General features: G+C 41.4%; 1 protein-coding gene and 1 long non-coding RNA gene across 3 annotated transcripts in view; one reads left to right on the top strand and one right to left on the bottom strand.

Moving 5' to 3' along the window:
* Nucleotides 1-22429, bottom strand: part of MPHOSPH8 (M-phase phosphoprotein 8) — a 35311-nt gene extending 12882 nt beyond the window's left edge. The window contains exons 1-8 of one of the 2 annotated variants that reach the window (XM_064171469.1): nucleotides 22314-22429; nucleotides 14832-14909; nucleotides 11934-13053; nucleotides 7587-7742; nucleotides 6071-6901; nucleotides 3589-3691; nucleotides 1699-1824; nucleotides 1524-1612 (exon numbers count right to left, since the gene is read on the bottom strand). In XM_064171469.1, coding sequence (XP_064027539.1) covers nucleotides 1524-1612; nucleotides 1699-1824; nucleotides 3589-3691; nucleotides 6071-6901; nucleotides 7587-7742; nucleotides 11934-12191 — 1563 coding nt within the window. In that variant the 5' untranslated portion in view covers nucleotides 12192-13053; nucleotides 14832-14909; nucleotides 22314-22429. Of the gene's footprint in view, nucleotides 1-1523; nucleotides 1613-1698; nucleotides 1825-3588; nucleotides 3692-6070; nucleotides 6902-7586; nucleotides 7743-11933; nucleotides 13054-14831; nucleotides 14910-21714; nucleotides 22190-22313 lie in introns of those variants that run through there. The other variant, XM_064171477.1, reaches the window with a different exon arrangement.
* Nucleotides 12230-15499, top strand: LOC135190302 (uncharacterized). Its single transcript, XR_010308477.1, has 2 exons — nucleotides 12230-12670; nucleotides 12791-15499. It is a non-coding gene; the product is annotated as an uncharacterized LOC135190302 (long non-coding RNA).
* Nucleotides 22430-22519: the final 90 nt, after the last annotated feature.

Here is a 22519-nt window from a genome sequence, read left to right as displayed (position 1 = left end):
ACCCACTTTGCTTCTTAACCTTTTGGCCAAACCTCTATTCTTCCTTAGGACCGGGGTAAGGTTGAGAGGGGCAGGGGGAAAGTGCAGGGGTGGCTGAGAGTCCCTCCTGGGGACTCAGGTTTCTGAGAGGGGAGTTGTGTTTCTGTATTACCTTTTACTTTGTATATTTCTGTATATAACTGTATACATTGTAAATATCTGCTTGTATATTGTGCTAGCTGTAAATAAATAGTTTCATTCACATTTCCAGAGCCGGTTGAGCCTAGTCTGGGTGATTTCTAAAGTCTGGGGAAGAGGGGAACACCCAAACCATCACACCCATGCTCTCAGCTCTGTAATCTGCAAAACACTTATCATCTCAAGGACCAGAGCAAAGAAGAAAACCAAAATGAACCAGCAAGAAAGTCAGCAATGTATTTGAAACTGGGGAACACAGAAAAACAGTGGAAAAAGAAATCACTAGCCACTAGAAGAATAACACTGCTGCTGAAATTGATCAGTGTAGGTATAGAGATATTTCTGGAAGTGGTTAAATCTCCTCACTGATTCTTGTATTCTCCACTAGGTGCTATAATTCAAGGAACACCAGCATGCCTCAGTAGTTCATTCATCATCTTTTTGACTATGCTATGAATTCTTAGCATAATGTATAGATCTCAAAATGCCACATAAAGCACTGATCTCAGAGATTTAATCCTCAAAAGTGGAACCACAGTGCTGTTTGACAGGAAAATAATTCCTTCAAAGAATGTAAGAATGAAGCTAATGAAGAACTGGTAGAAAAAAAAAAACAAACAAAAAATATGGAGTAAAGCTGTCCCAGTCAAACAGAAAACACAAACATTGTGGGGTTTTCTGCATGTATAGATGTTATACATAGTTTAGCCACTTGATCCAACAGGTACCATCATTCCTTACACAGTGACAAAGTTATAAATTTAATATTCAGTTAAATCCACTGAGAAAACATGCTGTAATTCCAGCTACTGGGATGCTTCTATTAAACTTTACTTCTATCAGGTTTTCATAGAATGATAGAATCAACCAGGTTGGAAGAGACCAAGATCATCCAGTCCAACCTAGCACCCAGCCCTATCCAGTCAAGGAGACCATGGCACTAAGCACCTCAGCCAGTCTTTTCTTGAACATCTCCAGTGATGGCGACTCCACCACCTCCCTGGGCAGCTCATTCCAATGGCAAATCACTCCCTCTGTGAAGAGCTTTCTCCTGCCATCCAGCTTATACCTCCCCCGGCACAACTTGAGACTGTGTCCCCTTGTTCTGTTGCTGGTTGCCTGGGAGAAGAGACTGACCCACACTTGGCTACAACCTCCCTGGGTTTTTTTTTTGGGAATAAAAATGGTAATGAATATTGCAGCCTCAAACTCTTTCCTCACCTTGCACATTTTTTCCAAGGTGAGACAGAAATCTGCTGCTAGCAAGTGGGGAAATCTTTTCAAATAATGCAAATCTATACTCTTCCCTCCTTCCCCCAAAACTTCTATAGCGGAAAAAAAATTACCTCTTGGTCCAGATTATACTCCTCGTTTGAAGAAAGTGCCATCTTTACTGTCATATAATCTCCACTTTTAACAGCATCCCTCAAGTGAGCTAGAAAATAAATTCAATGCATTTATAGGATATTTTGCTTTGAAATGCCAGCTAAGAAATATCCCTTCCTCCCAGCAAATACTCACTACTTGATATCGGTTCTGTTGACACATGATTTGCGTCTTCCCCATCAAGATGCTTCTGCAAGTCTTCTAGTGTCAGCCATTCTAACTGCATGTCCATACCCAAACTCAGGACTTGTTGCTTGCCATCTATCATGTATTTGATTTTATGGAAAGGAAGAATAAAATAGAGTAATAAGTAACAAGTAACTCATACATTTTCAAACCATTCACTGCTAGCCACTGTTTCAATGATCAGCAGCTTGACGTACTACTATTTTTCATTCAGACGGACTCTAGAATCAGTGTGGAATAGTTCCAAACAATGAATGTTGTGTTAGACATAAAATGCTTTAACTTCAAACTGTTTGCTTGTTAGCTGTACTAAATTAGGCTGAGTTAAATGATGCACAACACTGTTACTGTATAGCAGAAACACACTGGAAATACACTGAAAAGTTACAGGGAGTTTCAAAAGGAAACATCATTTCAGGCTCCTGCAGACATGATTTGGAGCACTGAGAGACGCAAGCAGGAATGGCCAGTGCTCAACTTTTCCTCTGCCTTTTTTTTCTACTGCTCACCAGAATTTTCCATTTGACACACATCCACTACTTCTCAATCACCTTCTGCAGCAATGTAAGTCTATGTCTCTGTTTCATTTCTTATGTTCCTTCTTTCCTTGCACACCTTGCTGTCTTTTAATTCTTCTATGAATTTATATTCTAGCAAAGATTCCTCTCTTTTGCAGTTATTCTGAGAGTATTCACTTTTTTCTTCTGAGACTACATTCAACATTTGAAATGCACTTTTCAAGTCCTTAAAGCCTAGAACGTTAAGGCAGGTATGAAGACTGACTTCTTGAGCCACTAAAGATGACTGCATAACAAAGTTTTAGAGAGTGGCCAGAGTGCATGCAAAAAAGCTCTGTTCTCTTTCTCCAAGTTAATCATTGTTGAAGTGAAGCAGTAAGCTTAACAACATAAGTCAAAAATTGAGCTAGCTCACCTCCAGCTACCCTGGCAAGTCTGGGTTCTGACTACTTTGAACATGGTACCACCTCTTTAAGAAATGCAGTTTGGAATTATGCAGAAATTACTACCTTAAAAATATGGTTTATTATCTGTGATGAACAGATAAAGGACACATGCTGTGTTTAAAGAACAACAGTCACTCACTTTGTGGTTACTTTCCTTAGGCACTGTGAACATCTATGCTACTTCCAGTGAAATTGGTTCCTCTACCAGCAGTAATTTGAAGCATCATAGCATCTTGTGTTTAGCCATTTATGACTGTCAAAGGTGGAGTTACCTAGTTTTCCTCAGTTCATCCTCAATGGAGTATTCCTTACCAGGAAATTTATCCTAAATAAAGCCATCCAGAAACTTACTGAGATCAAAAGTGATAATATTAATACTCCATTATACTATTTAGTATAGAAACATAGACATTTTTTCATGTATCAAATCATCCAGTTCTGCTGATATTTTAAGGGCTGTATATTACTACATACAGTGGTTAAAGCCAGGGGCAAGAAGTTTGTCTGATGGGAACCTCTACTAGCCTTTCTAAACATAGAAAAAGTGTGTACACATCATCAGAGCACTTCTGGAAAACAGCCAACACATGGACATGCTCCCCTGAAAAAAAGATCACCGCCACATCCATAGCTGATAATAGTAAACAGAAAAGATCAAAATGTTAACTTGTCTATAAAAACTTTATAAAGCATGGAAAAACATGGAAATCCTTATGTGAGGACACACAGCATTCTCATGAAGCAGCTATTAATAAAGTAGATGCTTGCCATCTACAATAAAAACAGACATTCTTGTTTCTGATATCTTACAAAACTACACAACATCCACCCTTGCAGAAAAAAAGACATATCTTCTAAACAGATTTTTCTCTTACTTTTTAGGGCATTTTGTTCTTTCCTGCTCTTTTCTTCTTTTTCAGTCTCTCTTTTTTGGGATTTTTCTTTTGTTTCAATTTTCTTTATTTCTTTCTCCTGAGACTGTGAACAGAGATCAAATCAAAGTGGGAGAGAAAATAAAAAAGTAAAATTAATTCCTTTCACCACTCCAATAATAAAAATCAGCAAAATTCACCCAAACCCGCTATATCTGTGGAGAAGACTGGGCTTAGCAACATTCAGTGTCACAGAAAAAAATATGGTAGATGTAGATATATAATCAAATTCACCTAAACAGCATTCAACTGCCTCCACCAAAGGCTGCCTTTCTCCTGTAATGCCCTCTCTTCATTCAGCCAGCAAATTCCAAACTGCAGAGTAGATGGGACAAGGCTCCTTGGCATGGCTTTGTATCAGCCCCCAACATTAACCTGGTATGTGGAAGAGCAATGGCTTTCTGAAAAATTGCCCCACAAGAAGTCTCCACAAGTACTGCAGACTGAGTATATCATTTAAAGCTACCATATCTTTAACATAGGAAAAACTTTTAATTAAAACAGATTTGGTTTATCACAAGATATTAGCAGAGATAAGATATTTAAATGTCTTTATCACCTCCCTCCCACAAAACCTCAGCTTTTGATCAGTGACATAATTAACAAGTAGCACAGATAGCCATTAACCACTGCAGGTGCCCAGTATTTAGGAGGAAATCTGTAACTTATTAAAGGGATACCACACACTTGTACTCAGAGAGGCTGTTAAAATCAGTAATCCTGAATTCTCTTCCAGATTTCCAATACTGATCAGATTCACAACATACACCACATGTTTATTTTTAGAGGTAAATCAAAATGAAAGAATGGCTGAGCACGCAAACTGACTCCAGAGAATACTGTGTTATAAATCAACGTGAGAGCGTTCCATAATCAGAGCTATGCAAGGAAAGGCAAGTAGCTGGAACAGGCAGCAATTTTGTTTGAAAAGAATCATCTGCTTGGGCCAAAAATTAAGTGAACACAAAGACACCTCCAGAACTCTGTGCCAAAAACATTCTCAATATATTAAATTGATAGCTGCTCTGGAGAATAATTAACTGGGCACAGAAAACATTGTATAAGCCTCCTAGACTGTAAAAAACAACAAAGAACATAACACCTTACATCCTTTCTCAGTACCCTGGAGCATGAATTTCCATGGAGCACAACCACAAGAAAGGCATACAGACAACTTACTGAGAGTTATGGCTGAAGAAGCATAATCAAACCAATTTTCACCTGCTGTGTCCTCATGTTGGGGACAACAGGATTTTTATACTACTGGCAAATAAATGAGAATTCCAAAGATTTTTCTCATTGTCATTGCTGATGTCTCTCTTATGAATGCTATAGACTTGAACTGCAAGAAAATTAACAGAAGGCCCTGTTTTTTCTGTTCATTTAACAACTTTTCTGAATCTGGCACATGATCCATAGTAATTTCTCTACCTTGTTCACAAAAGCTTTCATCGCTAACCTCTTGCAAAAAAAAAAAGTTATTTTGTGTAACTCTACTCAGATTATGCCAGAAAATTCTCTACCTCAAAATCAACTTCCTTAAGAGGCACATAACCCAGTTGAGTATTAAGGTGTTTTGGCTGCAATCCTGTTACAAATCAGAAAGAGGTTTGTCTGAGCAGCCAGTTCACAAACTGCACTGTTATTGGAGTAGTTTGAAGCAGCTGAAAGAAGTTCTATTCTCAGAAACATTAAAAAAAATAGTGTCTCCATTATTTTTTTCTTTTACCTTTACTAACCTGCTTTTCTTAAAACATTAATGTGTTAACTAAGAAAAAAGTTTCTAGTTTCTAGTATTTGCCCAGCTCATTTCTTATAACAGGCGTAGTATTTGTAATTAATATGAAACCATACCAAGAAAACAAGGCATTTAGAGAAGCCAACTACACACTTATCTGCAAGACTTCTGTTTAAAAGCAATTCTGGCATTCCAGTTCTCAGGTGCTAATGCACATAAGGTACAAGGGAGAGGCTGGCTTTTGAGAGAGATCAAGTGTGTGCTTTAACTCAAAAGTGCACTTCATTGTGTAGTCTTGGATAGACAGCTGCTAAAGACTAAAAAAACTTACTACACAAGTAAAAAGAAGTCAAGCTGAGGCAACTGTTGAAGAATGGGGAGGAATGAAACCGAAAAAATGGCAACACATTTTAGAGGAACAGGAGATTTCATTCTAGTTAAGCATACAAACAGCAGAAATGTGTACTTTCACACTTAAAGACACCCTTCTCTCCTTGATAGTGTTCAGACTCTAGAAATTTTTCAGTCTCCCCTACACACTGTGCAGTTGGCCTTTCTTAAGTTTAATCCAGCTCATAACTTTCCTATTTTTTTGTCATCATGAACTGTATCCCTTTGATATATCTGAACCTGAAAGATATTAGATTTAATCCCCAGCTCCCACCCCAATGCCTTAACACTGCTTACCTCTCCAGCTGAATCGGTGGACTTGCGGCCTTTTTCATCAGCACTTGATTTCAAACCCCTGTGCACTGGTGAAGGAGCAAGTGATGCTTTCTCCAACTCTATCGGTACTGTTTTTACTTTTTCTTGCCCTTTTTGCTTTCTGTGCATGCTTTTCTTCTCTAAATAGGCATCCTGAGTATCCACTTTCCTTTCTTCCTCTTTAAAATCTTCGGGTTTTTGAATTTTTTTATTTTTTCTTTTAACCTTAATATCCATGCTATCATCATTATTTGCTGATTCATCAAGATGCCCATCAGCAATGGAATCTGTTTCAGCAATTTGCTGTTCCAGTCTCTCCTCATTTTGCTTCACATCTTTGTTTTCACAATTTAAGTCTGAATTTTCATTTTCAGTACCTTGAAAAAAGACATTGTCTAGAGTACTCAATTCTGAGTCAAACTGAACATCCCCATGCTTCTCTTTTCGTGGTCTTTTTTCTTTCAAATCTTCTCTAGACTTTGTTTTTACATCTTTAAGTTCTCCCTTCTTTTTCCTAACTTCTTTAGTATCTTCCTTCCTTTGCTTCTTTGGGTCCTTTAAATCCTCCTTGGTTTCTGAAGTCCTTTTTTTTGGTTTTGAATCTAAAACCAAAGCATCTGAGGAATTTTCACATTCTGTTTTTTCTTTGAGTTTTGCAGACTTAGGCTTCTTCTTCTTCAGATCATCTGCACTTCCATCTTCTCCATCTTTTGACTTCTTTTTCTTCTTCTTTGGTAAAACATCATCTTTTGTTTCGCTTTGCCAGTCACTGTCAGATTCTGCTTCAAATACATCATCATTTAGAGATAATTTCTAAAAGGTAGGGAAAAAAAGAAAATATGTCTTTCTCCATTAAACAGTATCATTCTGGTGCCAACTGTACAAAAACAGTAGTGATGGTGTTTGGGAGAAGTGCATTTTGGAACACACATTGCTCCTCATCACACTGCAAAACTTGTAAATAGCTTTAAGCTCACCTACCTAATTACAGTACTAACTGCTCAGATTAGAATCGACAAACAGACAAGAAGTGAACCAATCAGACATCCAACATCCAGTTTCCAGAACAGAACTAAATCTGAACTATTTCTCTTTAAAAAACTCAACCTGATTTTGTGAAATTTACCTTAAGTTTTTCTAGAAGCAAGGTATCAGTTTAAAAAAAAAAACCCCAGACATTAGTCAGACTGACTGAGCAGTTAAACCCAAAAAAAACCAACCAAAGAACCCAAACAAACCACCAAGCCACATTCTGCCTTCCTGCAATTCAATGTAATGGCTAACATGCAAAAAACTCAATCTGCTACACAAAGCAGGAGGGTGAATTGAGCAGTACCCAGCTTCATGGACATGGCAACAGGCAAGTGGGTAGTGAAATGGGGTTATGTTGTGAAAAGCAAACTTAAAATGACCATATACCATTTATATAGTCTCACTGAAACCAGAGGCCACCTAGGGAATAAAACTTCAGTACATGATACAGGAAGATGAAACATACCTGTGTCTCTTTTTTAACTGGTTTGGGCTTATTGTCCAAAATTTTCTTCCTGAATTCAAGCAGCACTTCTTTGCAGTCTTTCAAATGAACCTCCGGTTCCCAGGTATCATCATCAGAAGTATATCCTTTCCACCGCACTTTGTAGAGAATTTCACCCTGTAAAGAAAAAAAAACCCAACATTTAATACAACACTGCACAGTACTGCACCATCTAGTCAATTCTTGAGGATGTCAGTAGATAGATTAGTTTGTGTATACAGAAGTGAATATGATAGGAGTTCAACTTAACACTGACATAAGAATTCCCAGAATTATTTCCATCTGTGTCACATACCTACCGAAGCAGGCTGTAAAATGTTCCTGCAGCTGGAGTAGTTTGATCAAAAATATTGGTTATATCTGAAACATACTCAGAACCATAGCTACTATGTACAAATTGTGAATTCCCAGTCACTATACCAAAATGGATTTTCTGACAGTTATGAAACTGCTTTTAAAAGCAGTTTTAATATTTCTTTTAATAAAAAATTATCTTGTGAATTGCTTCTCTTTGCCATGGAAGTTGCTAAAAAAATCTTAACATTTACAATGCATTAACACCATACATACAGTTTTATATTGGAATTTATAATTTATGTCACATTTGTAATCAATGCCTCTTTTAATAAATGCAAATATCAAAAAAAGAGAAAAAAACCCCAAGCAAACAATGAAATCAAGTTAAATCTAGACAAAATCTGAACAAATGCACCTCAGCCAAGTTAGTTACAAATACTGTGGTAAAGGATTACTTATGAAAATCCTAGACCAGCTGTTTCAACAGTATGTAACTTCCCTGGGGGATGAAATTGCACCCTTTAGTCTCTCTTGTCCTTTCACTAGATTAGAATGAGTTCTACCACTATTAAAAAAAAACAAACAACAAAACCAAAAAAGAACAAACAATTAAAAAGTGCTTTCCACTGTATCATATTTTGCCTTTCTCCTAAATAAGTAGTTTGAACTTTTTGTTTCAAGATGAACTTACTTGCCAAGGCTTATGAGCGTGGACTAAGCACACTGCTGATACAGCCACACAAGTGGCAACTCAGGACCTCCTGCACCAGGTTTAACCAATCAGCACAAACAGGTCCTTTGAAATCAATCTGGTCATCTTTATTGATGAAACCTGCATTTCTTTAAACAGCTATTATGACAAAAAGCAAGCACCAAATTTAAGAAATGCCACTGTCCAAATGAAAAAAAAAAAAAATTAAGGAACACGAGACAAGGCAGACATTCCTGAACAAGTATTAGCAAATGTACTAAGAAAAGCACCTTTGAAAAGGCAAAACAATATTGCTTTCTTTCAAAAACAGATTAATAATGCTCTGAAAGATCCTATACTGGTAACCAAGCATGGAGTTACTCATGAAATAAACTAGTAGCTTTCTTATTACAGTCACTGAATAGGTTATAAGAGATCTCCAGAGCTAACAAAATGCCCTGCTGAAAGGACCAACTAGACCACGTTGCTCAGAAATTTGCCCAGTCACTGTATCTGTTCAAAGTTCCACGTGTTTCAGTTTGTGGCTACTGCATCTCATCCTTTCACTGTGCACCTGCGAGAAGGATCTGACTCTGTCCTCTCTACATCCTCCCAGTAAGTAGATACAGATACTATGACCAACCTTGCCTCTTTTCTAATAGCAGAACAAAAATCAGCTATTTCAGCCTTTGAGGCTCCAGCACCTTAAACATTTTCATAACCTTTCACTCAAGTATGTCTGTGTCTCTCCTGTCATGGGGCACTCAGAACTTGACAGTACTTCTAATACATTTCAGTGGTGCTGAGAGTAAAAACCATGTCTCTTGATCTGCGGGCTCCACTCTTGAATGCTGTTGGCCTTCTTTGCTGCAAGAACTGCTGACTCATGTTCAAATTGCTTTTATATGGGGACTCACAGCTCCTTTCTTGCAGATCTGCTTCCTAAACAACTGGCCCTCACCTGTCTGGTGATAGCAGGTTATGCCATTTCAGATGCAGGACTTCAGCTAGCTGCTGAGTTACCATTACATCCTTGTAACCCAGGGTACAAAATGAGTTAAAAGTCCTGCTTTTTGTATGAGAAAGCTGAATAAAACAAAGCCCAATGCAAATGCAAGACTGTTTGGCTGCTGAATGACTCCACATCCAATACATGGAGACCAATTAAAAAAAACATAGCTTAAAACGAAGATGAGATTGATCATGGTACTGAAGATATGTACACAGCCTTATACTCACCTGACAACATTATTTATTTCTTTCTTTCTTCTGTATCTCTAAGCAGTAACAGTACATTTCCAAGTGTTTTTATACTGCTGTAGCTTCTATGAAAACTAGTGGTGGGCTAGAACCAACTCCTAGAAAAGTGGTAGGACCATATCATTAAAGAGCAGAGTCAAGGTTAACTACTTCCACTGGGGAATGGAACTGTTTGCATTGAAGCTTTTTTGTATCAATATAATTGTAGTACAGTATTAAAGGCTTTCTAGATTATACAAGGAAACATATCCAAAATTTTATTCCTTGTTTTAAATACAACATGTTAACGTTTTATTTATCAGCAGGTTTACCACTCCAGTCCAACTGTGAAGGAAAAGGCCTTCTGTGTGATGCTCTCCAGCTCTCCCACTTCTGAACTGTGACACAAGAACACACTGACTGGTCTCATGCTGTGCTGAACAGTGGCTGACTTGGTGTATCTGCTTGGACTTGGGAGTCTGCAAGCTGGAAGCCACCAGTCCAAGGCAGACTAAGTAAAATATACTCCCTTGAACGTAATACACAGCTTTTTCAGCCACTTCAGAAGTGAGGAGTGGATGCAAGTATCTACCTTGCACTGTTTCTGAAGTGCTGGAAACTGCCCCCCCACTTAAGAGCAACAGAAAGGAGACCTGATGATGCAACTGCAGTCTACGCTACAAATCTACAAACCAACATGTGCTGGGTTAGGGGCACGTATGCAGTAAAGCTACCTGCACTTCGGACAGAGTCTGGAAAAGCTCAAGTGTATATAGGTCAGAACCTGATGCAGAATGCTCTGCTTGGAGGATGAAAAGAGGGGGTGTAACACATCCTTTTACCAGCATATGCCAATTGCATTTTTAAGAGATAGTACTCGATGTATTCCAGTATTCTTCAGAAGTGCATGGAATTCCCTCCTCTGCCAGAATACAGATTTTTAGTTCCATCGATTTGGGGTTTGAAGGGGGAAAAAAAAAGGGTCCTCTTGCTTTCTGAAGTCTGACTGCCTGACACTATATTGACAGATACTTCACACAAGAAAAGCTATATATAAACACTGTATTACCTCCTAAGCCATCAAGGCGTTTCAGGCAAGATACTGCCCAATCATGACAGCATCACAAATCAGAGAAATTCTCTCCAGCCCAAGGGTTTCAAACCCCTGATATTTTCCATGAAAACTATCAAAATTCTGTACTATTGTGTATCAACTGAAGACTAAAATAACACAAAAATTAGCTAAAATAAATACTTTTCAGACACAGAATCAACTTAAAAAGTATGTAAAAGTATGTATTTTTTGTATTTGAGGTTTTAGCAATTTTTGTAACACCTTCTGCTTTCAAAGAAGGCATATTTGTCACTAAACAATTCAAAGACCGCTACAGCTAGTTATTTTAATTGGAGTATTTTAAGAGGTATTCACGCATTTTATAAGCCAGTAAACAGAGTCTCACTAAATATACCCTGAAACCATCTCCACGTTCTCCATTATATTCAATCCTGTCCATTTCTGCACTTGCTCTACATCAAAACACCAGTGCAAGTCATTCCTAACACTAAAAATTAGTTTAACAACGTGGACAAAAACAACTAACTAAAAAGACTGTACTCGAAATACCTTTATTTAATGCTGTGAGATGCAAAAAGCTTCCTTGCAAAGTTAAGCACAACAGATGTTAAATGACACTTGCAAACGACCTCCTGTTTTTGTGTGGTTCTAGTCCAAGTAGAAGAGAAAGGCGCAGGAAAGTGCCAGTCTGCACTGCCTGCGCGCACAGCAGCTCAGGGAAGAGCACGCGAGGGCCGAGCGCTCAGGCCCACTCTGCTGCCAGCGCTTTGGCAGCAACCTCTGCCGGCTCAGGCGCACCGCCTCAGGGAGCGCGGCGAAACACGACCCCAGGGCAGTCGCCAGGCCCCGTCAGGACCAGCCGGGCTGCCCGCCAGCCCTGCCACTGCGGAGCGCAGCAGCCTCCCTGAAGGACTTCCCGCCGCCGCGCCACCCAGGGTTCCCCGCCGCGGCCCTAGCACAGAGGCCGGGGACGCCACGCTGATAAGCGGCGGCGACAAGCACTCACCCCCTCCGTCTTCACGTCTAGGATCTTCTCCACCTCAAACACGTCCTCTTCCTCCTCCTCGCTCTCGCCGCCGCCGGCCCCCTTGCCGGCTGTTGCCGCCGCGCCCACCACTTTGGCAGTCCCGCTGCCGTCTTCATCCCTGTCCTCCTCATCCTCCGCCGCAAGAGCCGTCTCCTCCTCTTCCTCCGCCCCCTTCATCCTGGCGGCTGCTGCTGCCGCCACCGACGCCTCAGCCCCACTCCCGGCCGCCGCCGCCATTTTAGGCCGAATTTCAAACGCCAACGGTGAGAAGCGGCTGCGACATTCACCGCCGGGCTAGAAGGAGAGAGGCGGCAGCCGCAGCCAATCGCCGCCCCGCCAGCCGGTGACGCACAGGGGCGAGGCCCTGAGCCCGGAGGCCTTCGTGCCCTCAGCGCGGCGGCCCGTGGCAGCCAATGGGCAGGGGCGGCGGCGGCAGCAGCTGCAGCAGACCCTCACGGGGCCCGAAAGGAGCAGGGGATAGGCTGGCCCCGCCCCACGCCAGTGGCAGCTGTCTATTGCTAGAGCTCGCAGGTGGAGGTGGTGGCTCTGCGCTCCCTGTGGGGGGCTGTTGTCCATCCCGATTCTAGCCGCAGAGATGGGTGGTGGCAGCGGAGACCGCGGTGCCATCCCGCCCCGGCCTCCCGTCAGCGCTGGCCGTCGCGCAGCTCGGCACTCCAGTTGCCGAGAGCCCCGATGCGGCTGGCGAGGAGTGAGCGGTAGGTGGCTGCTGGTCCCAGTGTAAGATTTGGCTCCCTGGTGCGGTATCCATAACGTAAGTGGTTACCGGTGACGAGAGGCACGCAAAGGCTTGTTCCCGCTGTTGACCTTTTTGCCAGGAGATACGGTACCTAAGTGGCCCCAGCTTGTCCAAACACAGGCTGCCGAACATCCCCGTACAAGGGGACTCTTCGCCGCCAGCTGCATGAGGTTCTGGGGGGACGTCCGAGAAAGGAACCAATAGACACCTCAGCACAAGCTCTTGCCGGAAAAGAGGGTTTCTTACTAGGAAAAGGAGTCCTTTAACATTCCGTAGTATTTTGTATGTTGATTGTCTATAGGAAAGCGTAACTTTTTTATGTAATAAGGGCGGGAGGGAATCCTGTAGGAAAGAGCAAACAAACCATAACCTTATTTCCTTGTTCAAGTGCTTTTGCTAGAGCCACTGTTAATATATAGTATCTCAGAAACAGTTCCTTAATGAACACACATGACTCAAATGAAACTCAAGCTTTAGCATGAATGCACACTTTTTGTATGCATACCCATATGGCTTGTATTGTTGCAACACTGAAAATACCAAACTATTTGAATAATTCACTGCAGTGGTGTGAAAAAATTACTATTGCTTCATAATTTGTATTTTTTGCCTGCTTCTATTAATAATTTTGCCACCATGCACTTTATATGGTAACTCTAGTAATACAGCAATTGACCATACAAACACTCAACAGCAGATTTAGAAGCTACTTTATCATTGTCTACATTAAAGAGCCCTTTGAGTTCTTAAGAAACCTATGACTTAGCTCTTGTCAAATATAGAGTGTAGGAAAAATCCTGCCTTAGTATTTTTACTAAAAAAGAGGCAATATCATCACACACATGAAAATAAGGATTTGGAGCACTTTAGAAACAAGGACCTCACAGTATGTCTCTTTGCAGCTTTCTCTACAGTATCAACTGTATCTACTCCATCCTTGGCGGATGTTTGCTTAAATTCTTCTCTTCCTTAGTAACCTCTTACAACACTTTGCTATTACTGCTAGGGACTATTCCCATTTGATAGAACAGTGTAACGTGACTTATGGTGTCTGTGGAGCCAAAATTATACAACTATTTTTTAACTCTGTCAAGGATTTTCAAGAGAGACAGAAAATTTTCCTGGGCTCTCCTGTCTGTTTCTTTGTCCTGTTCCTACATGTCCTATAAATTGTGCAGTGTGTAAAGCTTCCAGCTTTGGCACAAGGAATCTGTTGGTGGCTGGGGCAATCCAGATTCATTGGAGGCCAAATTTCATGCTTCTTTTAAGACCTTTGTGTTTGCTCTATATCAAAAAACTTGCTGGCTGATAATATTTCACTTCATCCACATAAAAAGGGAATTTCCAGACCCTGTATTAAAAAGATATTATAGCACTGGGGCATACAGAAGTGAGAGGTGTGGGGTTCAGAGTGAGCCAGCATCAATCCTCAAAGCTAAAGGTAAAAATTGTTCTGTGAAGAATCATCTGCTCAAATAATTTAAAAAATCCTGTCCAGAATATTTTATGGTGTATGCTTGTGAAGAACACCAAGCCATGAATACAATCCTCAAAAAAGGTGCAGACTCATAGTGGGCATCAGTTACATGAAGGATTTTTTTTTTCTTAATTCCTAAAATAAATTATATTAAAGACTGGTAAAGGTTGCCCTTCAAAAAGTTTAGACTGGTGGCTCTCGATCATTAAAGATCCTTAGATAGTTAAAGCTCAGCTAGGCAAGAGCTTGAACAACCTCTCCAACATCTGAGTTGACTCTGCTTTAAGGAAGAGATGACCTCCAGAGGTCATATGCAATGTGAATTATTCAATGATTCTACGATGTATAAAACATCCTTTACTACTTCTTATAATTCTCAGGGTTTGTATCATATTATCAAAGTATTCCTTCCTCCATCCATCCTCTTAAAAGAAACCAGGTGCCATCGATATGATTAATACCTTCCATTTCCTTTTCTGCAGGCATATACTGTAGTATAATCATTGACCCTCCAGAATGAAATTAATCATCTGTATGTTGGGAAGATTTATATTACGATATTGCATTAAATTATAAGATTTTATTTAAAAGCACACTTTGAATTACTTGAATCATCCAGTTTCACCAGTTTTGAAAACTGTACCTTTCAATTCCTTTGTGCAGCACATGGACTGTAGCACAAGAAAAGTAGCCATCAGCTGCATACTTTTTCTACTTTGGCCTAAAGAAGAAAAAAAAGGGGGAACAAACAAGTTAATGCAAAGCTCTTTAAAAAGGAATAGAAGCTTAGAGTCATAGAACTACTTTTATTGGATGCATACACTACTGGAAAAAGTTTCTCCGGAATGGTGATTTGATTATGTATAGTTTGGAACCAGACTTGAAAATAAAGTATAGCCTTTCACTGACCAAAGAGCTTCTGGCATGTGTTTGATTATGTATCTCTAGGAATAAAAACTGTTTCCACTCAGTTTCAGGAATTTCCTTCATTTAGAGATTGAACTGCCTTTTATTCCCCTCCACTACCCCCCCCAATTAACTAAACACTGTCATTTCCACTAAACCACTATTTAACAAATGGACTAATTTTTTAGAGATGAGTTATGGAAAAGGACAATAAATAGCATGTTTTGCATGTGCTAAAGTGATCCTTGCATGTGCTAAGTCTGTGATCCTTGCCTTTAATTAAATGCCTTCCAGAGGCACAGGATTTCCCAATCTGCCCTGAAAGCAAGTTGCTACAGGATTTGAAAGATTTACATTTGGTAATGCATAGCCTAAATGAAGAGTTTATATAAGAATAAAAAGATACTTTATGAAATATCCCGTTTGGGAAGGATGATTGTATCAGTGGTCCATGTTTATTCGTGCAATTCAGCACACAGAAGTAACACTCTGTTATGAATTGCATTGCTGAGCTGTGGGCTCTCTGCCTAAGGGATCATGAATTGATGATAGTACTTTAAGGTCTTACAAGGTGTTTGTTCAGAACCTTGCATTTAAATTATTTAAAGACCATCACAGTATCACCAAGGTTGGAGGAGACCTCACAGATCATCAAGTCCAACCCTTTACCACAGTGCCCAAGGCTAGACCATGGCACCAAGTGCCACATCCAACCTTGCCTTGAACTGCCCCAGGGACAACGACTCCACCACCCCCCCAGGCAGCCCATTCCAGTGCCCAATGACTCTCTCAGTGAAGAACTTTCTCCTCACCTCGAGCTGAAATTTCCCCTGGCGCAGCCTGAGGCTGTGTCCTCTTGTTCTGGAGCTGGCCACCTGAGAGAAGAGAGCAACCTCCCCCTGGCCACAACCACCCTTCAGGTAGTTGTAGACAGCAATAAGGTCACCCCTGATGATTTATGCAAAACTGCTTCCTTCCTTCTCTTGAAACACACTGTGCCAGGAGGAGTTGCAAGTGCTGTTGGTAATTATGGCTGTAGGAAATCTGCTAAGCTGATGCTACACAGACATCACATGGTAATCACTAATTTGGTAACATCTGCAAATAAAAATACAAATTAGTTTTTATTGTGTTATCTGAAAAGTAATTAGGAACATCTGGAAACAAGTCAACATCCAAAGAGAAAACATTTCTTACTCTTGTGCTGTAAATGATATTGAGACTCTGGCTCATTGTTACCGTGCACCAGTTCCACCCTAAGTGGTTTCCTTTGATATCAGTAGAGCAAAACTTAACAACGTATCTAATTTTAACCTGACAAGTTTTATACCCAACAAAATAATGATCCTGCTGGAAACATAGAATGGTGTTTTACAATAAAATTAAAGCTGTAGATTGTAGCTAAAAAATGTGAATTAAGTGGTGAACCTAAATGACACAGCATTTTGGAAAAAGAATCTGACAACTTTTACTTTCATTCCCTTGATATCTCTGTATCGCTGCAAACCTGCATTTTGTATAAATGAGGGCTTTGCAAGAGGACTTTGCAACCCTCCACCACAGTATCTCTTCTTACTTTGCATTCTCCACACTCATATTTCCTCTTCTCTATAAAGCAGTATTATTCTTCAAAATAACTAAGAATTAATAAAAGTAAAAAACTTGCTGGATATCTAGACAATAACCGTATCTGTTGGTGTGCCACTATCTGTCATCCCTGCCTTGAAGTAGCAACCTAGAAGGACAAAGATTTTGATCTACTAGATTCATTTACAAAGCAATGGAGAAGAGATTATTAAACCAAAAGCTACTTCAAAACTGCAAAAAGAGCACAAACCAATAAATACTGAAAATGGATCATTATTTCTTGAAATAAATCCTTAACTTTTGTTAAGGAAATAGTCACAAAATATTTTCTTGCAGCTAGGATATGATTATAGTATTTAAAAGTTGGATATTATTCTACCCCCTAAAGGGCTACTTGCAAAGCACCTCAAGTGGAGATAAGAGACAGTGAAGTAAATTATCTGAAATAGAAGATGAATCACATTGAAAGATAATATTCCTTAACATCTCACTGATTCATATCGCCAGCCTTAATGCATTGATGAAATGCATTTTCTAAGGCACTGGTTTATCTTTAAACACATAAAGCAGAGTAGAAGTCCTACAGAGAAAACAGAAGTAATTACTAATTCCAGGCAGTTTGTCCAGACAGACAGGATACAGATTTAACAAGGCCAAGTGCAGGGTTCTGCAGTTTGGCCACAACAACCCTAAGCAGCACTACAGGCTGGAGACAGAGTGGCTGGAGAGCAGCCAGGAAGAAAGGGACCAGGGGGTAGTGGTAGATAGTAGGCTGAAGATGAGCCAGCAGTGTGCCCAGGTGGCCAAGAGAGCCAATGGCATCCTGGCCTGGATCACGAACAGTGTGGCCAGTAGGACAAGGGAGGTTATTCTTCCCTTGTACTCAACAAGGGAATAATAACCATTGTTTAATCTCATCCCATTGGCCTCTGCCCACCCATCCAGCCTGTCAAGGTCCCTCTGCAGGGCTCTCCTACCCTCCAGCAGATCCACATCTACACCTAGCTTGGTGTCATCTGCACATTTATTGATGATGGACTCAATCCCCTGGTCCAGATCATCAATAAAGATACTGAACAGGACTGGGCCCAGCACTGTTCCTTGGGGAACACCACTAGTGACTGTCTGCCAACTGGATGTGGCACCATTCACCACCACTCTCTAGGCCCAGCCCTCCAGCCAGTTCTTGACCCATTTCAGAGTGAATCTGTCCAAGTCACAAGCTGCCAGCTTTGCCAGGAGCTTGTGGCAGACAGTGTCAAAGGCTTTGCTGAAGTCCAGGTAGACTACATCCACAGCCTTCCCCACATTCACCAGGCAGATAAGGGAAGAGCAACTGATGTCATCGAACTGGAGTTGTGCAAAACATGCGACATTGCCTAGCACAACTCTTTTTACCCCAGTTTGGGCTCAATTCTTACTGTCTTCAGCAACAGTAAGGTTGGAATTGTTTTCATTTTTCTTTGTGGCTTTTTCATTTTCAGTGATAACAGGCCTTGTACATCTGCAATCAGAACATTATTTACTTGGTATAGCAACTGATTTTCCTCATTTATTAATAGTTAATAAAAACAATACTACCACTTAATATTCATAAATATTGTACACATTGGAACAAGTTAGCAGCTTCTAAGGTCATGTTTTATTCATCCATATAACTGGCAGGATATGGAATCAGGCATTGGAGCACCTCTCCTATGGAGACAGACTGAGAAGGGGGGCTACAAGAAAGCTGGTGAGAGACTTTTTTAGGAGGTTGGGTAGCAATAGGACTAAGGGGAATGGAGCAAAACTAGAAGTGGGTAGATTCAGATTGGATATTAGGAAAAAACTCTTCACCAAGAGGATGGTGAGACCATGGGACAGGTTGCCCAGTGCAATGATGGAGGCCTCATCCCTGGAAATTTTTAAAGCCAGTCTGGATGGAGCTCTGAGCAAACTCTTCTAGTGTGAGGTGCCCTTGCCCATTGCAAGGGGGTTGGAACTGGATGAATTTTGAGGTCCCTTCCAACCCTGACAATTCTGTGATTGAAGGGAAACTGCCCCAGGCTATCCTAGTGATTCTTCTCTCCATCATCTTCACCTCATGTCACCTCTAACAGAAACCACAGCTATTCTGCCACTTGGCCACAAAGCCTGAGAACCATTCCTCCACAGCTCATGTGGTTGGTTTGTTTGTTTTTTTGGTTAGTTGGTTTGTCTCTTTGGGTTTTTTTTTTTGTTAGTTGGTTTGTCTCTTCTCCCTCCCCCACGCTTTTTTTCCCAAGTTGTATAGCTGTAGTGCATGAAGGCAGATATACTTTTAGCTTAAAATTATCTAGGATTGCTATGAAACAAATCTAGTGGGCTTCAGTCAGTTAATACCCATGGCTTCTGCTGTGCAAAACCAGATTCGTTGTGCTAGTTTGAAGCAAGCTAGAATGTTTTGGTAAAGGAACTAGATAACGGGCAGTGAAATGAAAAACAATTGATGTCAACTTCTCTCACAGTCTCGCTGAGAACTCTGGGAAGAAGAAAGACTTTTTCTCCATTTTCTCTCTCACTCTTGCTTTGGCCTTAGACCTGGTCACATCTCATTAACCTTGCTCCTACTAACCTTGCTCCCTAACCTCTTGGCTGCACCTCTCTTCTTCCTGAGAACTGGGGTAAGGTTAAGAGGGCCGGGGGGAGGTGTTGGGGTGGTTTGAGAGCCCCTCCTGGGGACTCAGGTTTCTGGGAGGGGAGTTGTGCTTTTGTATTGTTTATCCTTTGTATATTTCTGTATATAATTGTATATAACTGTATATATTGTAAATAGCTGCTTGTAAATTCTGCTAGCTGTAAATAAATTGCTTCATCTTAATCCCAGGGTCCGTCTGAGTTAGCTGGGGTAAATACAAAAGTGTGGGGGGGCGGGGTAACCCCCAAACCATCACATTCGTCTTGCAGACTCCATGACACAACACCTGTACAGATACATTAGTCCTGATTCTGACATATAGTTCTGAAAATTGTATTGATTCATGACATAAGAATATTTATAAAATAAAATCTATTATGTCAAATAGGAATTACTTTTAAAAATACCTAAAGGGCAGACTAGCACCCATTAAAATCCTAAAGAAGCGAAAGTAAAAAAGAAATAAAAGGTGTAGTTATTAAGAAGACAGAAAATAGAATTAAAATGCTGATATCTTTCAGGATTATACTTTTTTACTGACTTTACACATTCTTGCCTTGTCTCACAGCATTAAAATGAACAGCCAGACAGAGAGGGATCTGGGGGTACTGATTGATACCTGCCTGAACATGAGCCAGCAGTGTGCCCAGGTGGCCAAGAGAGCCAGTGGCATCCTGGCCTGCATCAGGAATGGTGTGGTCAGCAGAAGCAGGGAGGTCATTCTGCCTCTGTACTCTGCACTGGTTAGACCACACCTTGAGTACTGTGTTCAGTTCTGGGCCCCCCAGTTTAAAAGGGACGTTGAGATGCTTGAGCGTGTCCAGAGAAGGGCGACGAGGCTGGTGAGAGGCCTTGAGCACAGCCCTACGAGGAGAGGCTGAGGGAGCTGGGATTGTTTAGCCTGGAGAAGAGGAGGCTCAGGGGTGACCTTATTGCTGTCTACAACTACCTGAGGGGTGGTTGTGGCCAGGAGGAGGTTGCTCTCTTCTCTCAGGTGGCCAGCACCAGAACGAGAGGACACAGCCTCAGGCTGCGCCAGGGGAAATTTAGGCTTGAGGTGAGGAGAAAGTTCGTCACTGAGAGAGTCATTGGGCACTGGAATGGGCTGCCCGGGGAGGTGGTGGAGTTGCCGTCCCTGGGGCACTTCAAGGCAAGGTTGGATGTGGCACTTGGTGCCATGGTCTAGCCTTGAGCTCTGTGGTAAAGGGTTGGACTTGATGATCTGTGAGGTCTCTTCCAACCCTGATGATACTGTGATACTGTGATTATTCTTTCTTCTTTCTACACTGTTATAGTTGTTTGCATCCAAACTATATCACATATTGGAATGCTTGACGTTCTTCTATTCACAGTAGGGAGGTTGGGGTAGATGATCTCTGAGGTCCCTTCCAACCTGGGCCATTATAGGATTCTATGACTTTAATCACATCGAATAATATTTCTTGCCCATGTTAATTATTGTCTAGCTATCTTTTCTCATAATTTTGACTTCAAGACATAACACTTCTTCATACAAAGACATTTAAAACCCACTGTATTCTGTTGAAATTAACTCAGAGTTCCCAGTGGAGTCAAATAAACACAGTTCATAGAATCATAGAATCAACCAGGTTGGAAGAGACCTCCAAGATCATCCAGGCCAACCTAGCACCCAGCCCTATCCAGTCAACTAGACCATGGCACCGAGTGCCTCATCCAGGCTTTTCTTGAACACCTCCAGGGATGGTGCCTCCACCACCTCCCTGGGCAGCCCATTCCAATGCCAATCACTCTCTCTGGCAACAACTTCCTCCTAACATCCAGCCTATACCTACCCCGGCACAACTTGAGACTGTGTTATTGCAGCAGGATTTTTTTGGGGGTTATTTTATCTTATATATATATTTCCAACTTGAAGTCTTACTTGAAGCTTTGTGAAAATAATAATCATTTTTAAAAAAGGAAAAAATTCCACAAAATAAATCTAATACCCCCCCCAAAAAAACTCCAAACCTTTGCAAGTTTCCAAAATTGCTGTTTTCTTCAAAGCTGATTCTAAATACTCATATTGTAAAACATTATTTCTTGAAGTAACTGACAGGTTAATAAACTCTGTCAAATACACCTACCCTTGTCTGTCTGGCCTTTGGTTAGAAGTGTCATCTTGTGATTTATTAACCTTATATGCATCAGTCTGTAAATCAGACCCTTTTCAACTGATTGCCAAATTCAACATAATTGTTAGAAACTGGTTGTGTTTTTAGCAGAGAGTGAGACAAAGGAAAGAAACCCAAACAAACTGAAAAACCAAACCAACCAACCAAAAAGAGCACCCAAACATGAATAACCTGCAGTCCTGTAAGGGCTTCAGGGTGCGGGTAAACTGAAAACAAACCTCTATTCTGTTCTCCAGCCGAAGATGTCAAAAAGGACTGAATGCAATGTTGTGCTTGAAAAAGGCAGGAATACACACCCTTGTGTTTTTTAACGCAGCAGCTTGGCACCATTAATGCAGAACCCGGTCTGAAGATAATCAGGTAGCATCCGGCAAAACTACAGCACAGAAAAGGTGCTGGGGAGCTCAGCAGAAAGCGCCTTGTGAAACTGTATGAAGCACCACCGGAAATTAAAACTAGTAGTAGACAACTGAAGGGCTGCCCAGTGTCCATACAGCCCAGGGCTATGCTTGGTACCTGCTCGCAACAGCCGCAAAAATACCTCACTGCCTTAGACATGTCACAAGTTTCCGGGGCGATGCTCCGATACTGACTGGAGTTGAGGGAAACCCGCAACTTCGCTTTGTAATGCATATGGCACGAAATGTCACAAAGCCAGAGGATGCTTCTCGCCCGTTTGTCCTTCCGTTCCTCCCTCAGTGCAGCTATTTAAAGACGAAAGGGCTACCCGCAGCCGCAAGAAAAGCGCGCTAACAGCCCCAAGGTCCGGCCCGGAACGCTTGTGGACAGCTCACTAGACACGAATCCGCTCACATACCGCGCCGGCGGGCGGCAGAGGAACACGGAACGGGCAGAGCTTTCTGCCTCTGCGGCTCCCCAGAGGAGCTCCGGCGGCGGCGCAGGGGCTGGGCAGCCTTCTCCATCTACGGTCCGCCCTCAGGACCGCCGCCTAGAAGTTATCTCCACCTCCTCGTCCCGCCCCGACAGCCGCGGGCAGAAACTACGATAGTGCACTGTAGCCAC

This window comes from Pogoniulus pusillus, chromosome 3 (assembly GCF_015220805.1).
Source record: "Pogoniulus pusillus isolate bPogPus1 chromosome 3, bPogPus1.pri, whole genome shotgun sequence".
Lineage (NCBI taxonomy): Eukaryota > Metazoa > Chordata > Aves > Piciformes > Lybiidae > Pogoniulus > Pogoniulus pusillus.
Note: the sequence above shows the minus strand (reverse complement) of the source record. Positions and strands in the feature narration are given on the sequence as shown.